This window comes from Platichthys flesus, chromosome 23 (genome assembly GCF_949316205.1).
Source record: "Platichthys flesus chromosome 23, fPlaFle2.1, whole genome shotgun sequence".
Lineage (NCBI taxonomy): Eukaryota > Metazoa > Chordata > Actinopteri > Pleuronectiformes > Pleuronectidae > Platichthys > Platichthys flesus.
In genome coordinates this window covers 8,686,687-8,703,908 of record NC_084967.1, presented here as the reverse complement: position 1 = coordinate 8,703,908, position 17,222 = coordinate 8,686,687, and the positions used below count along the sequence as shown (strand labels likewise).

The 17,222-nt window shown below is 44.6% G+C and overlaps 2 protein-coding genes across 2 annotated transcripts; both read left to right on the top strand.

Moving 5' to 3' along the window:
* The first annotated feature begins 1,224 nt into the window (after positions 1-1,224).
* Positions 1,225-2,002, top strand: LOC133949102 (small integral membrane protein 30-like). Its single transcript, XM_062383283.1, has one exon. The coding sequence runs from the start codon at positions 1,240-1,242 to the stop codon at positions 1,483-1,485; it is 246 nt and encodes an 81-aa protein (XP_062239267.1). The 5' UTR covers positions 1,225-1,239; the 3' UTR covers positions 1,486-2,002.
* Positions 2,003-3,765: 1,763 nt separating this feature from the next.
* On the top strand, positions 3,766-7,148 carry gpr85 (G protein-coupled receptor 85). The gene is made up of 2 exons (XM_062382378.1): positions 3,766-4,351; positions 5,258-7,148. Exon 2 carries the CDS (start codon positions 5,409-5,411, stop codon positions 6,540-6,542), a length of 1,134 nt encoding a protein of 377 aa, XP_062238362.1. The 5' UTR covers positions 3,766-4,351; positions 5,258-5,408; the 3' UTR covers positions 6,543-7,148.
* Positions 7,149-17,222: the final 10,074 nt, after the last annotated feature.

Below are 17,222 nucleotides of genomic sequence, written 5' to 3'. Positions count from 1 at the left end.
GAACATCAAAGGTCCTGTGCCCCTGTCGCTTTCAATCTGTTCCTCCACTACAACGTGCCCAGCTTGTGGCTATGGCATGTTAAAACATTTGTAGGCACATTTTAAAAACAGCAAAGCCACTGACAACTTGTGCATAATTGACTATATGTGTACAGCTGCCTTAGGTAGTTCTGTGTCTAGTGACTAGTTATCTGAGCATAAGTGAAGGGCTTAAAGGTGGTGTCATACAGGCGATAAATTAAACAAAATAATTTTCAATTCTGATTGAGCCCGAGAAAAAAATACATACATTCACCAATCAATGACTTGATTTTTAACTATGCCTGTGAATTGATATAATATATATATTTTAATAATATATATTGTTTTACCCATTATTTTGCAAGTTACTCATCAGATTCCCACGGATCCCCGACCAATGAAGGTCCCATTGTGAAGTCTGTGTTCCGACTTTGATGTTTTCCTGTGCTTTGATGTCGGAATGTGGGAAAAAACATTGACACTGTAAACAAAATGTGTTGTGGGGACGGACATGAAGTCTGAAGGCGTAACATTTAGCATCTTAACATGAGAAGTTAAACTCTAGAGCTGATTGTAAAACTGTAATGATTGGTTTGAAATTGACACCAACAACTAGTTTTCCCGATTAATCCGACACTGTTGATGATAAATTCTCACATTGTGCAAATCGAAATAGATCAAAGGAACCAGGAAACTTCACAGAGCTTGACACAGGGACTAGCATCTACTGTATGACGTGGGAAACACTCGTCCTGTGCCTGTGATGGCTCTTTGTTTTCCTGGTCTGCCCTTGACCAACAAGTGCTGCACGCATACACACAGTAATAGTGTGTGCATGTCAACACCAGTTTGTCTCCGGAGGAAATATGGAGCTGCAGACACGAGCTGCTGATGAGCCTGACTGGTGTAAAATAGGCTCATTTGTTTATGGCAGGGCCTGAGGGGCGGCGACAAGACGCACTGACAATCTGTCAGCAGGCGACTCACTGATGAATGGAGCCGTGTCTCGCATCCACTGCTGGAATAATTCAGATCTGGGGGCGAGGATCAGTTTGTGTTTTTATTTGAGGACAATTGTGCCATTAAGGACAAAACCCGGAGTGACGCTTTAAGAGTAGGAGGGGATGGGGGGGGGGCATCCACAGGAAACAGGTGAGACGCTCTTCTATTGGCCGAGCGCACCAGGAAGTCCAGCCGCTGTCATATGACTTTTTACGCATGCGCCCCAGCTTCCTCTGCGCCGTCAACACAGCAACAGCGGAAAAAAGTTCCACCATGGACTCCAGACTTCGGCTCCCGAACGCCGCAGCGGTCATCTGTCTCCTCGTCCTCGCCCTGATCCCCCCGGCGGAGGCTTACGACGCCGGCGACGCGCTGGCCCTGCTCCTGTTCAGCGTCCTGGCCGTGGTGGGCTGCTGCGCCGGCCTCGGCTGGTACGCGCGGAGGCGGAACGGACAGCTGTGACGGAGCCGCGGCGCTGCACCGTCCGGTCCCGTTCCCATCCAGCCACCCTCCCTCCCTGGGTAGTTCTCCCACACTGGACCCTCTGGCACAAGGTTTGTGTCCGAGCGGATAATAACAAACGTGCCTTAGTGGGATTAATGCGTCGAGCTGGAGGGGAGACCACGTGGATGGAGGAGGAAGAGGAAGGGGAGAGAAACATCCAGGAAGTCCGAAACCAGGAACTTGTTGTTATCGTCTTGCACTGCTGAGATTACGGCCCTTAAAACACTGATGCCTTCTATATGGAAAGAAAAAGACTGCTGCAGTCTCTATATACCCCCCCCCCCCCACACCCGGAGGATGCTTTGAATACACACATGAAGTGACCACTGTGATCCCCTGATGTATGTGTGTGTGTGTGTTTGCAGTGTTCAACACAACATTGTCATTGTTTGAGGCACAACATCACACTTGTTGTTAAATGACAGTAGTGGAGTTGCTGTTGCTTTTTTTGTGAAGAATAAACTGATATATCTGATTTATGAATGATCTGCAGTTTAATTCCTTTCAGAAGATCCTTATGAAAAGTGTCTTAACCCTGGAGCAAGGTCGACCAGCAACAAGATGATTTGTGAATTGTCATAACACATTTGATTGGGAGCAAAGAAATATTGAAAAACGGAAAAATTGAAAAGACTGTGTACACTACTATTTTAAGGGTGAAGATACTACACATCCCATAATGTCAACAACCCCACCGACCTCCAGCCTCTTCTGGAATTTCACCTCGTTCTGATTTCACTCCTTTAGACTCTTTTCTCTAGAAAGCAGCAGCATGGTTACTGTGTTAAACGCAATGTTACGCCGAACCGTCCAATGGTAGCGTCAGGTTTGTGGTAAACATTTCCATGGTAACAGCTGCACCAATCAGAGACATCACTATCACACCTGAGGATTGTGGATAGTGTAGTTTTTCCTCCTTGACATCACAAATACAACAAGTTGTTCTCACAATGCAGTTGATATACGTACTTGTGGCTTCTACAGCAGCATCTATCATTGTTCCACAAACTTGTGTCTTGTGGTAAGTCTACTTTAGATGGTTAGAATATTATGGCTGATTATCAAATTCTCTTTAAAGCTTAATGGGATTTTAACTTCATCTAAAGTATCAAGAAGCATTCAAGTATTCCTAAATGTTCTGCAGAATAAAAAAACTACAAATGTGACTGATGTTTATGCTGTACTTAATTAAAGCGAAAGTATGTGGCATTTAATGTTGCACTCTAAGTAAAGCACTCAAGTAAACCATAAACACTGTATCTTAAATCCAGTACTTGAGTAAATATAATTGGTTACTTTTGAGTAATAGAAATATAATACACTTTACTTTTCGTTTTATATCTCAGAATACTGTATCTTGAAATGTTACTTAAGTCCTGTCAGCTGTTGAAATACCTCTCCTGAGTTACTTTTCACTGTCAACCAAAGTATTATTTGTGTTATGTATTATTTTAAAATTTGTATTGACAGGGTCTGTGCCAAAAGGAGAGAGTGGTCATCATCTGCATCAATGTCTTTTTAATCATAAAACATAGAAGTCTCCCCTGTCACAGCACATTCCTCTACATGCATGATAATAATTAATTCATGTCTCATAAGGCAGATACAAAGCCATCCCCTGCACATGCTGTGTTTTATGTATGTATGCGTGTGTGTACATGGGGTTGCATGAATCGCTGTTCACTTGTGACATCACGGCCCCTCCATACATGGCTGAGAAATCAAATCCTATGAATTTATCATGGCACCCGGGCAGAACGAACAACAGTGCACAAAGTGCTCGTCAATTATGTATATACAGTTCCAGGGAGGGGAAGTTGTTCTGGCTTCAGGTGAACTGTGCTGCCCAATTTAACCCTTTTCACTTAGCCATTATTCTTATTTTTGTTGTTATTGTTATTTGTATTTGCAAAGGGATAACACAAAGACATTTCGTTGACATTGAATTGGTAATTGACTGATATGTGAAAGATCAAGACAGACAATAAAGTCCTCCATTCTTCTGTATCTGACAGTGATACAAGTTATCCATTACACTACACATTACCAGAGTAAACGTAAGTACTTGCAACGCGTAACCATCCCAATTGAGCAGATGCTACCATTAGAGAGAGAGAGAGAGAGAGAGAGAGAGAGCGAGCGAGAGACGGGGAGGGCGAGAGCAAAAGGCAGAGACAGAGAGAGGGTTACAGAGAGAGAGACACAGAGAGATCGAGAGGGAAAGAAAGAAAGAGAGAGAGAGAGAGAGCTGCTGCTGCAACAAGAGACGAGACGCTTCTTGGATCACAAATAGGAGGATGCGGGGCGCATGCGCACTGGGCTCCGTTTACTGTAGGATATTCACCGTGGAGGAAAAAAGGAGGCAGGCAACAAAGCAGGCTTTTTTTGTACAAAACGGCTAAAAAACACGGGACCAGTGCAACGTGAATTCCTCCTATAGGAGGGACACGATATAGGATTATCAACAGGTAGGATTTGAATTGATCTGGTGATCGGCTGTGTCTCCATCCTCCCTCTCTCCATCCCTCGCTTTCTCTCGCCTCTCTTTTTTCCTTCTTATTTTTTTTACCGGCCTTGTCTGGTGTGGCGCCGGCTGCGTCTCCATCCCTGGGTGAATTCATACAAATAGCGGGGACATCATGGGGATTACTGTGGTAATTCTAGTCTAATGGACGCGCGGACCCGCTGCGCCGTTGTGCTTCATCCACCCGACCGGGGCGCAAGGACGATGGTTTTACCCTGCTGTGTTTTTTCACTGGGATCCATCGGATTCAGACGCGCGTAAAAAAAGCACGACTGACAATCGGAGGACGCATTAAAACGCGTAAGTAGACACCCCACTGCCAGGCATTGATATTTAGCCTTTATGTTCAATTATCTAGACAATAGAAAAATGGGTATTGCTTAGGATGTTCAGCAATATTGCTACCAGCAGGGTTGTTGTAGTCACTTCTCCCATCCATTTCCATCCATCCTCATGATCACAAGAACATTTATGTGGAAATGCGCTTCAGAGGGTCAGTGTAGTCTCTTATTAGTCTTAATTCTGCCTGATTATAATGTAAAAAAAAAGACAAAAATGCTCTAACGCCCCTGTAATGAGAGCACTGCTCATCAACGTTAATCCAGTTAACCTTTAATCAGACAAAAACACGGATGCTCTGTGTTATGCATGCGCCCTCCGTGGATTTTTCCACAAAGCATAGAGACAGGGGCGAGTTTTATTCAAGGCATCCGCTGCTTCCTCTGTTCTGCAGGGTGGAGGGTGTGAACAGGAGGATTTGTCCCCCCTCTTAATGTGGAAAAAATGTCCAATCCAAGCCCTTGTTTTTTGGGTTACGATTAGTTTCTCCCTTTCCGACATGTCAGGGAAGACATGGCTCTTTTGTAACCCAATGGAGGCTGGGTTGTGCCTTTTCTCTTCTCCTCCTTACACCCGTGATTTTCCCTCAAGGATCCAGACGCAAATCAAATGATTGTCACAGATGAATGGTTTTGGTCTAATCAGGCTCCATCACTTGTCTGTCTGTGTCGCTTGCTGTGAGGCGCTGTGCCACTCCAAATGTGAAAATGTTGGGAAGATAAATAAATAAATGGCAGGGAAGCAGAGGGAGGCTGTGACTTATCTCTAGAATGTGTGCAAGTGCAGTTGAAAACAATGCAGCTGTTGTGTAAGACCGAACGCTGATGGGTGGATGACATTTTTCAGTTTTTTTTTTGTTTTTTTTAGGTGTGATGAGACAAAGGAACAAAGGATGCCTTAGGGGAGAGGTTGCCTATATGCCTGGAAACCTCTTCAAAGCACATCGCCAAATGGATCTAACGCCTCCCCCCGCCACCTCTAGATCATGATACTCGGCTGAAGCTATTCCGCTATCTTTATGATCCCTCCTCCATCTATGGCGAACTATAGTCATGCAGGGGACCACACCATCTTGCAGAATGTCTCTCCTCTCGCCACGTTCCTCAAATTGACCTCCCTGGGTTTCATCATCGGCGTCGGCGTGGTCGGAAACCTCCTGATCTCCATCCTGCTGGTCAAAGACAAGAGCCTGCACCGGGCCCCCTACTATTTCCTGCTGGACCTGTGCGCCTCCGACATCCTGCGCTCCGCCATCTGCTTTCCCTTCGTCTTCACTTCGGTCAAGAATGGGTCGACCTGGACGTACGGCACGCTGACTTGCAAAGTGATCGCCTTCCTGGGTGTGCTCTCCTGTTTCCACACGGCGTTCATGCTGTTTTGCGTCAGCGTCACCCGCTACCTGGCCATCGCTCATCACCGTTTCTACACCAAGAGGCTGACCTTCTGGACCTGCCTCGCCGTCATCTGCATGGTGTGGACGTTGTCGGTGGCTATGGCGTTCCCGCCGGTGCTAGATGTAGGGACGTACTCTTTTATCCGGGAGGAGGACCAGTGCACATTCCAGCACCGCTCCTTCAGGGCGAACGATTCGCTGGGCTTCATGCTCCTGCTGGCGCTCATCCTCCTGGCCACACAGCTGGTTTACCTCAAGCTCATCTTTTTCGTCCACGACCGTCGAAAGATGAAGCCTGTCCAGTTCGTGCCTGCCGTCAGCCAGAACTGGACCTTCCACGGGCCGGGGGCCAGCGGGCAGGCGGCGGCCAACTGGCTGGCTGGATTTGGCCGAGGCCCCACCCCGCCTACTTTGCTGGGCATCCGGCAGAACAGCAACGCAGCGGGCCGCAGGCGCCTGCTGGTGTTAGATGAGTTCAAAACGGAGAAGAGGATTAGTAGGATGTTCTACATCATGACGTTTTTCTTCCTGGCTCTGTGGGGGCCCTATCTGGTCGCCTGCTACTGGCGGGTGTTTGCAAGGGGCCCCGTGGTCCCTGGGGGCTACCTGACGGCAGCCGTGTGGATGAGCTTTGCCCAGGCGGGGGTCAACCCTTTCATCTGCATCTTCTCCAACCGGGAGCTCCGGCGCTGCTTCAGCACCACACTCCTCTACTGCAGAAAATCCAGGTTACCAAGGGAACCCTACTGCGTTATATGAAGGTTTTTGCTGTGGCTTTTTTCTCATCTATGTCTCTATTTCCCTGATTGATCTTGATGTGGGCTCGGTCCCACTGTACAGCGCACTCTCGCTTTCTATCTCTCTTCTCTTCATCCTCCAGTTTTCTCCTCGCGTTCCTCCTTCTTCAAACCCCTTTTTTCAGAGGTGGAAGGTGGACGACCAATCACGAGGCTCCGCTGGGGGTGATTGAGTGTGAAACGTATCAAACATGGAGGCTGAAGGGAATGGGAAATGCGCAGGAGGTCTCTCTGGATCCCCCTCCTGTGTTTATGTTCTAGTAAACAGACGTTGTTGGAAGGCCATTGCCAATGCAGAGAAGCAAAAAGCTTGAAAAAATGAAGAGAAAAGATTTGACGAGAACAATGAAAACTAAACCTCTTTCTTTGGATAATTTGAAGACGCGTTATTCTGAGAGGTGTAAAATTTAAAGAAAAGAAGAAAAAAAAACACGACAAAACAAAGAAATGATACCTCTCAAGGAATCACTGGAAATGTTTAACATTTTTAAGAGTTGCACTAAAGAGAAGATGTAAAGAAGCTTTTTTTTTTGGTCAACAGTTGACGGCTGCGTTTGCAAGGACAACTTTTCCCCTTTTTTTTGTGGGGGGGGGGGGGGATGGGGGGGGGCAGGGGGGTTCCCCAAAAATAAACAATGAATGCTTTAATTTGCAACAGACCACACAATCGCTGTAAGTAAAGCAAAAACTTAGTGACTGTTGGATTACACCATCCCAAGAGGATAAAAATGGTTTTAATGTAAGTGATGATCTTTTTATTTCCATTTCCTGGGGGCGGTGTGGGGGGGGGGGGGGGGGGGGGGGGCTTAACTACGACGATGGGGAATGGGGCGGTTCGGGGTGTGTGGGGGGGTTTACAATGTGTGGTTTTGAAGTCGCAACTTAAAAAGCTAGAAATGATTTTTTCTTGTAGTTTTACGATCCATATGTCCCTATAGTGTCCGGCATCGTTATTTTCTTATCACCTTTGACATAAGAAAAAAGAGGACGGAAATGAAAAAAACGAAAAAAAAAAAAATGAAATGATGTTTGGATTTTGGAAAAATAAATTGCTTTTAATAACGACCTTGTGCTTAAAAAAAGACATTGAAGAAGTAGTTAAATGTTTCATCATATCCATGTACCTAGACACTATCATATTGTTACAGTATTGCTGATGCCACTCCGGGTGTTCTTGCCTTAATGGTTATGATATTGTCATGTTTCTTGATTGTTTGGTTTATTTTTTTAATTCATACCTAAAGATTTTTTTTTTTATTTCAAGATGCAAAAGGGAGATTTATTTCTTTTTCTTTTTTCACATCAATGTGAAAGTGCATGTCCAATTTTTTTTAAAGCTGGTCCACTCCCATGAGCATCACAGGCCATAACACTGAGCAGCCCATTTTTATTCTGCAGAGGTTTGCTACACCCCACAGAGTGCTCAGAGCACAGGGACTGTGTGTGAGTGTGTGAGTGTGAGTGTGTGTGTGTGTGAGAGAGTGCGTGTGTGTGTGCGTGCTGCGTGGATCAGACAACAGTCACTTCAAGACCAGAGCCTTAGTATGAAATCTTGCACAATTTGTAAAAAACTGTAAAAACAAAGCAAAAAAAAGGACAAAAAAAAATGACATTTAAGGCACACCGTCTTGTTTCTACTTTCCCTACATTTGCTCTCTACTGATTGTTTTCGATTTTTTCTCTCTTGTGGCCATTTTAATATTTATTATGTATTCTTTTTTGTATATTATAAATAGATTGTGTGTAAGTATGTGAGTCTTTTCCTTCTTTTTTTTTTGAAGTCCCGAATGTGAGTATAGTTTCGGTTTAGGATTGCATTTGCTGAAAGTTTACTGTGTAATCTGTTGCTTTTTTTGAAAATAAAAGAGTTTCCATTTTGCAAAATTTTGATTTGTTTCTAATTAAAATCCCCTCTCATTGGGTGGAAAGCTCACTGTAATGACAGGACAGCTGGAAAACTTCTGCAAAAGCCCCCTAGTGTTTTGAAATGGCGCTTGGTCAGGTGATGGATTTGTCTTCACTCCCCCTACAGGTCAAAGGTTAAATCTTGTATCTCTTAAATGTGGTTTTCTCATTGAACACATTGTTTTATTATAATGTGACATGGTCCATACTTTGTATGTAAATGAGTAATGCTGGTTGCTGGTATTTCTACAAGGATGTTATGTATTGTCTGTTCATGCCTACAGTGTTTTAATATTCCTAAATGATACGGTTTTCATACATGTCTCTTTTGAGTCCTCGGGACACCTATATGCTAAACCATGTGATTGAATGTGAAACGAGTTCGACATTTAATGGGAATAATCTGTCCCTGGGCACATTAACAGTTGGTCCTGCGTTAAAGAGGAATACCACTGACTTTCAGATGTAATATATGCGACTCCCATATGGAATAATGGCAAACCGCTCTGGATTAATGAACACCTTCACACTCAGCCCTGTGGCCACCAATGACACAGAGGTTTGTCCTATTCTCTCCTTTTTTTATAAGGTCACTTTGATGTGAGGCTGCACTGGAAATGAATTGAGGAGCGTGACGTACTGAAATATTAGAAAATATATATAAAAGTGCCTTTTGCAGGAAGTTTGATACCTCGAAAGTGTCAGAAAGAAATCATTGTAACCAAAGGTAGAATAATTGAATGTAATTTAACCAAAATGGAGCTTCACCATTTTTTTTAAGGTAACAATTCAATGTTTGTTTTTTGAAAATTATCAGTGGAACCACCGGGGAGACCATGTTATCATTTGTGTTTGTTTGTGAACAGGCTGAAAAAAAAACAACTGGAAGGATTACAAAGAAATGTGTTGGCAGGATGCAGTATGTGTCGGCAAAGATGCCGTTAAGTTTTAGAGACAGGTTTTTATTTGTCACTTTCCTGAACATTGCTTTTTAGCTTTTTTCCCATTATAATTGATTTCTCAGAGAATAATTGATGAATCTTGATGAATCTGCACCAAATGGCCCAAACTCATAAATATCAGTCCCTTAATCATTTCAACAAGATCCATGAATTATTCTCTGGCAAAATCAACACAGAAGGTTGAAAAAATACTCTTATCTGGATCCTGGATCAGCCCTCTGATCCGGATTCACACCAAAACCTAATGCTTTATTCCCTGACTCATATCGGAACTTTCCACCAAGTTTGAGTAATCCTGGTGACAGACACACAAACTTTGATGACAACATAAACAACCAGTGATTGTTATTCTTAAATTGAGAGGTCTTTCTCTGTAAAAGTCTGTACTTGCAGAATGTTGGTAATGTTTGAGTTCCATTATTTTACGATTCCTCAAACATTGCAGCTTTTTTTCTTTGCTTCTGACCAAATAACCAATGAGTCCCACTCTCCAATTTGGCCTCCAGACACCATTCAGTTAAGTAATGACCTCATCCTCGGTGTCTGAAAACACTAAATATGAGGCTGGAACTGGCTTGTAAACACTCCAGGTAATTGCACGCTGGGCTGCAGGTACACTGCTGATGAGAAACGTCTATTAGGGATCCATTCTCATTACGGGACCGGCAATTACGGGTTTATTTTGGAAACTGATGATTCCAATTTGGGCCCAGAAAAGCTCAGGCTGATGCAGCAAAGGCATTTATTGAAATGTGAGGGAGCAGCTGAAATACTGGGAAGCGCTCTGGTGGCGTTTGATGCTCATTTCTGTTTTTTGTTTTTTTCCCGCATTATGCTGTGATGCCTTTTCTTTCGAGATTTATTTCGAGTGAGATTGTTGATGTCGATGAAACGAGGCACGACGTCTTTGTGGGATTGAATCTTTAAACTCGGGGCTGAAACTGTGCGACTTGGGCAGGAGCGAGCGTTTCGCTTATGTATATTTTAGCTCCATTCAGCACATGCAGATCACAAACAGTGTCACTTTTGAGCACTGGCCCATTTTCCGGTCGTCCCAGTAAACCCCCCCCACACACACACACACCTCTCTGCAAGGCACTGTCTCTCCAGAGGAACATCGAGAAACATATTGTTCCTAATCAAAGCAATTAGGACGCCGTAGTCGACTGTACAGCCTGATGAGGGTTGGATCTTTGTGCTTTTGTGTTTAGATCACGGAATAATAGCAAACGGGTCTTTTTTCATTTCAGAGAAAGCTCTGCTGGGGAAACTTCTCATTTAGAGATCAGAAGATATTGCTGTTGGATTTTGGCTGCCGATGAATAACGCTACCAATCTCTAATTACTCGTATCTCAGCGGACTTGCACATAGAATCTCTGCTTTCTATCGGGCCGCCAGTGGGCTCGCAAAAGAAAGCATCCCACCCTTGACCTGATTTGATGTCTGTAATTTGAGTAAATACCATCTGTTGACGCAAAAACATGGGCTTCCTTTTGTTGTTGAAAAAAAGTAAAAGGGGGGGAGCTCCTCTGATGTGAGCCTGTCTGCACTCTTAAGCATTTTCTATTTGTATAACGCACGCCAAACCTTAATTAAAGTGCAGTAAAGGGTCGGTGCCGAGAAGCACTCAAATATGGAAAGCTGCCGTGAATGGAATGGAGTGGCAGACTCAATCTTCTGACAAGCTACTCGGGAGAAAAGGAGGAATTGCTTTCGGAGTTGGCATCGGCCCGGCTCTGCATCTCGGTTTCATTGTGTTAGCACTTGAGAACGGAGCTGGAAATATAACGGTCCGACTGGCTTTGTGCGGCTCCTCCCATGCTTTCATCCTCTTTTGTGAAATGCTTTACGGTAGGAAATGCAGTTTGTGTGTTAATGTGTCTTTTCTTTCGCAAAAGTGTGTTTACTTTGTGGCTGCAGGTTATCATGCATTCAAGTCTGTCCTCGACTTTATTTACGTTAATTTGCTGCTTGGACAGATCTCCTGTGCTCCAGCTTCAGCTCCTCTTCTCACTCTTGCAGCTTTACTCTCAGATTCATCATCTGCTCTTAAAATTTGTCTTTCTTCTTTCTTTGGTCTTTCCATATTTCCCAACAAATAGATTGGCAGGTGTAGGGTTTACAGATGACAACCTTGTTATGTGTAAATAAAGACGTGGAGAACTTGAACCTGGTCAAAGTAAACCCTTAGGAGTCCTTCAGGCTGTTAACATATATTTTCAAATGTCTCAATAGAGAACTTTGACCAACTTGTTTAGACTTTTTTCGAGCTGAAGCGAGGGGCTGTTTGAGTTCGAGCGCAGGGCTTTGAGTGAAAACGTTGCAAAATCTGAAAACGAAATCAATAAGTCCTGCTCTCAAACTGAAAGAGCACTGAATAAAGTTTGGAATAAACACACACACGCCATCCGAACAGTGTGTGACACCAAAAACAGACCTCTGCTGTGGAGAGGATGGCCGTCTAAGTGAGGAGCTGCAGTAGGCATCCCTCTAATGGCTGCTCAGCCTAATGGTTGATGTGCCACTGCAAATTGGTGATGGTCAAATGAATGATCACACGAGGGATCGCTGTGTGTCTGCATTGTGTCGGTGTTGCCAAATAGCTCCCTACTATTGTCGTTTCTTTTTCCTGTCCTGCTCCCTCTCCAATCACAATCCATTGTTTTGACTGTGAATAAATCGCCTGTCAAACAAAACATCTGGGACAAAGCGAGCAAATGGTTGAACAAAAGGAAAAGTGTCTCTATGAAAGGGATCTTTACTTTGGACGGATGCATGAAATCAGCCCCTCTCCAGCTCGCGTACATGAAATCTGAATCGAGAAATGTGCGGAAAAAAACACGTTATCTGACAACAAGTACCCGAGATAAAGACTAATTAGATGACATGAGGTAAAGATGCAGGGTGGGGGAGGGGGGCCAATAAAAACGAGCCATAATCATGATTACTGCTCGTCGGGGGGCGGGGCGGGGGCGGACGGGGGGCCAGGGGTTGCTGTGGCGTTCATATTGTTCGACAAGCTATTACACCAATGAGGCATCGCAGGCGGATCTCTTCCTTTACTGCAGCTCTTCAACGGAGTCCTCCCGACTCCTGCAGCCCATCATGCTAATGCCTTATATAAAGAAGATCCCCTGCTTTAAATATTAACTGATTTAATTGCAGACGGAGCTTCAAAAGACTCCGTCCTACATATTTTAACAGTATTTCTTTCTCTCCTCTTCTCTTGTAATGTGGGATCCGGTGGATGGGTAACTTCTCAGAAAAATCGGGGTGGAGCAAAGTTTTTGAGAAGGTTTTGTGATGTCCTGTTCGCTTGGAGGTATATCTGGGATGGGGATGTGACGTGTTTGCAGAATAGGTCGATTTTGTTAAGTGAGCTTCTGAGGGAATGGTTACGCATATGCAAATCTTCATATGCAAGATAATATCGTAGGTCAAAGTTCACGAAAGTTGAACCCAACACAAGGCCAGCCAGTGGAAGCGGATGTTTTATTCTCGTAAAGATTTGATGTAAACAGGAGACACAGGTTCCCAACTATGTATGTCTCAGATATTTTGTAGTAACCAAGGTTGTGTGGACAGACGTTGAAAGGGATAATCCAGGATGTTTGATGCTCTGCTATCTGTACAGGTGCATTATTCACATTGGGTTGTGACTGAGCTGTACATGAGGATGTAAATGTCTCAGCAGAATGAAATTGGGCTCTGAACGGAGCAGGAGCTGCTGCTGCAGGCTCCTCAGCGTACAGGTCAGGATGTAAGCTCACATGGGTTCTGCTTCCTTACGGCTAAATCCTCTAGGCTGCAGTGGGAGTCAAGAGTAAACACGTCCCCCCTTTTCCTGCTTATAGTCAGAATGAGTGATGGATCCGCGGACAAATCACGACCGGTGGGTTAGCACTTAAGCGCATGTATGCCAAAGTTGGTATATAGGAAGGGGGAGTACTGGTCTGGAGTAATCCTCCGACGGGGATTACCCACGTCTTTCATGCAAGATTAAAGGGTCCCATGATACCCTTGCCGCGCTATGCCCTCCGAGAGCCTGATAGCAAATCAATGATGCTGATGTGTCGTCGTCGTCTCTGCTGCTGTTGTGTGTTGCTGGGTGATGAACGTGTGGTGGAGGGAGATTCTTCCACATCCACCCCAGATGTGAGGGGGCTGACCAATCAGGAGCCGATCGGTCTTACACTGTCTGTGTCTCTGTGCAAGTGTGTTGAGATAATCATCTTACACACACACACACACACACACACATACACACATAAAGACACGTGTATAGTCGGCAGAGAGGAAAAGCAATATTTGGGTCACATGAAAATTGAATAGAGCCTTTTGGTAGCCGTCGGTGGTAAAAATGCTTCCCAGCCAATCGAGAGCCTCGTCTCTTGCTCCCGCTCGAATTAGATCGAGCTTCTTGGGGGGGGGGGGGACGACAAAACTAGCAGGCTTTTCCCAACAAACTGAAATATTCACAAGCTGCTGTGTGGCTTACCGGGGGTTTACAGAGTATTATGATTCACAAGGAGGAGGATGAGACTGCCATGTTGTCATGGCACGGAGTTTTGAGGAGAGAGGGCAATCTGTCACGACGCAAAAAGCCAAACATGTACGTTACGCTGCCTGTTAACATCATCCGACCAACTGCTTACATCCACTCCCAGCGGGGGAGCATCGGCCCCCAGAGGAGCAGAGGGAATCAATATTAAAGAGACAGAAGCCGAATGTATTGTGGATGAGTGTGCATTCGTCTTCACCGTACAGTGAAGGATCATTTCATTTTTTTTTCCGCTTTTAATGACTGGATTGGAGAACGACGTCATTATTTATTTACTTATCTACATTTTCTCGTGCATCATTGCAGTTGGGGAGAGCGTTTAGGGGCGTTTATACAGGCGATTTGTTCCCACTAATTCTGCATGTTTTGCGATGAATCCAAGGGCTTTTGAAAGAGAGAGGGGGGAGAGAGGGGGAGTAACAGGGGAGGGAGTTAATCCACTCGTCTTCTTGTGTTCCAGCCTGTTCAGCACATTCTCTACCTCTCTCTCTCTTCCTCCCCGTCCCCTCTCCTTCCCCCTCGCCCCTTTATTTTTGGAAACATCTCATTCTCGTGAGTCAGGCCCGTCACACTCACAAAGGCTCAGACGAGTGAGCTCTCGCCGCAGCCGCCTCCTCCTCCTCCTCCATCCTCCTCCTGATATCGGAACAGAGAGGGAGGAAAACCAAACTCTTCATCTCTCCCTTTGCAGACAGAGATGGAGAGGTGGCGAATTAATGGCGTGTGGATTTTTAATCCAGGGAAGTTATGAAGTCGACAGGTGATGGATGGGTTTGTTTGTGGCTGCCGGTGTAATCGCTGGCTACAGAAAAAGGGGCTTTGGGACGGTGACAGGCGGCAATTTCTAACCCGAGACGGCACATTTTTTAAACTTGCCATTTTGGAAGCGAAATCGATGTGATGATACAACCACATTTCGGGCATCCATCTTAATTTGTTGGACGGCACTGACGGCAGCGCTGACTGATGATACCTGAGATGACTGATAGGGGTGTCACCTGCGGGTTTCTTCTCCATTTGTTGTTTTGTCTGCACTTCAAATATATATATATATATATTAAGTCTGAGAACACTTTCTTATTCAAGTTAAGTGTCAGAGGCAGCAAACGGACAAGCTAATTATCGTATTCGTGTTTTTCTGTAATTGTACCTGTTCACCTCCAGGAAAGTCAGCCAAACTAAATTTCCTCTGAACAACAAATTATACATCAAATCATTGACTGTATATAAATATAGATGACGTGTCTTCACTTCCTCCCACTAACCAGAAATGGAGCCAAAAATATCGCTAATACAAACGTTTTGCGCTGATGATTTATTTTGTGTCCGTGGAGTAGCAATCAGGAAATGGAGCTTTGGTGGTGATGCCCTGAGTCGGTCTCAAATATCTTGTAACAAGGATGCAGCCCCTGAATTGACACGGGTTTATGACCTATACTGCAGCCAGCCAACAGGTGGCGATCAACACTCTTGGGAAGCTGTCATGTCATCCATCTTACAATCGAGACAAAAACACATGCGTCATTGGACTCTTGATACAGGATTACATGGTTTGACGTTTTTTGTTTGTTTGTGTTACGTTTAAATATACTCTTACATAGAAGAGTATATTTGACTCAGACAGTGTTTTTGTTTGTCTGCTGCTTGCAAGACCAGAATGATTCATCTTTCATTCTCTGCTGAATATAGGCATAACCCGCTGTGACCAATCAAACATTTTCTGTACATGCACAAAAATAATAACAACAACATAAACAAAGACGGACTTTTATTGTGTCGGATAAGGATTTAATTTGGCTACAGGCATAAAGCTGGATGTAGGACCATTATTTGAATAAGTTCGTTATTCCGCCGTTGCGTTATTGTCTGAAATGATCAAGACAGAAAGCATTTTGAGATTCTGGTTGAACTTTCTACGGATGCACATCTGCAGGCATCATCTCTTAAAAAGTAATTTCCACCCTTTGTGTTCGAGGGATTACATTTTCCTCCAGAATAATTATTTGGTACATAGATATAATAACCTTCTCCTCAGATACTGTTTGCACTATTGGAGAATTTATACTCTATAGTTCACACAGTGCAGGGCGACCACGGGAAAGTCACATTGTGCATTTACTTTTAATGTTGTTTGTGTTCGATTTGCATTATAAATCGACACTGCTATACATCATTTATCTGCAAAAATCCAGATATGAACGTGTGCATTTTTTCCGCCTGGCGTTGGGAGAGCAAGGAAACGGTCGTGAATCAGAAAAAGGGCCTCGAGCAAAGCAGCGGCGAGTCATCATCATTAGTCATCAACAACAGCACGGCGCTGCGAGAGTTTCCCTCTGAATCACCGCAGCCCCCCCCCCCCCCCCCCCTCCGGCCGCTCGGCCCCCGGAGCCTCCGTGAGGGGGGGGGAAAACATGCTCCCAGACACACGGCAACAGAAAAACCCTGCAACCCGAATAAATCACCGCGGTATTGGATCCGCTCCGGTAGCGAACATGACATCCGCGTGAACGGGCTTGTATTGATATCCAGCTGCTATTGATTACTTCCTGCTCCTGCCTGTAACGGCTGACACACGTGAAACTGAACATACGGCACGAGGCCATATGTCGTCTCTATGTGAAATGGGTTATTCCACCTTGCAGCTTGCCACCTTCTGTATTTTTCGTTGCAATGTAATGCTGTCATTGGATTATTATAAATGAGGTGCATAATACAGTCCCTACATGCCTACAGTTTCTAATCCCCCTACGCCATGAAGGCAGATAGGAGCTGTCATCTGTTCTGACCTTGGCTGCCCCGCGGATGAACGTCCATTTGTCAACATGATTGTTAAGGTGTAGGTACAGTGAACTGCACGTCACCTCACCTGTGATCTGTTTTTATACCAGATCCATCATCCACTTGGGTTTCAGTCGTTTCCCCCGTGAACCTGTGGGATATGTCCCTGTCCCTGTCCACATCTTCCTAGAGACACAGGAAATAGGTCATTTTTTTGTCTTTTGTGTGCGATTTTTAGGATTTATTTTTTACACAAAGACAAAAAGCTGAGGACTTTAAACTGACCCCCTTTGCTTTTCGACTCCAAGAGCGTTTTCACACCTCAAAGTCAGACACAAGCTTAACGTCTTACATTGTTCACGTTCGATCCAGTTAGTTTTGGTTTCGTAATGTAATTTATGGAGCACAGTACTTTTGGCCTGTATGAACACTTAC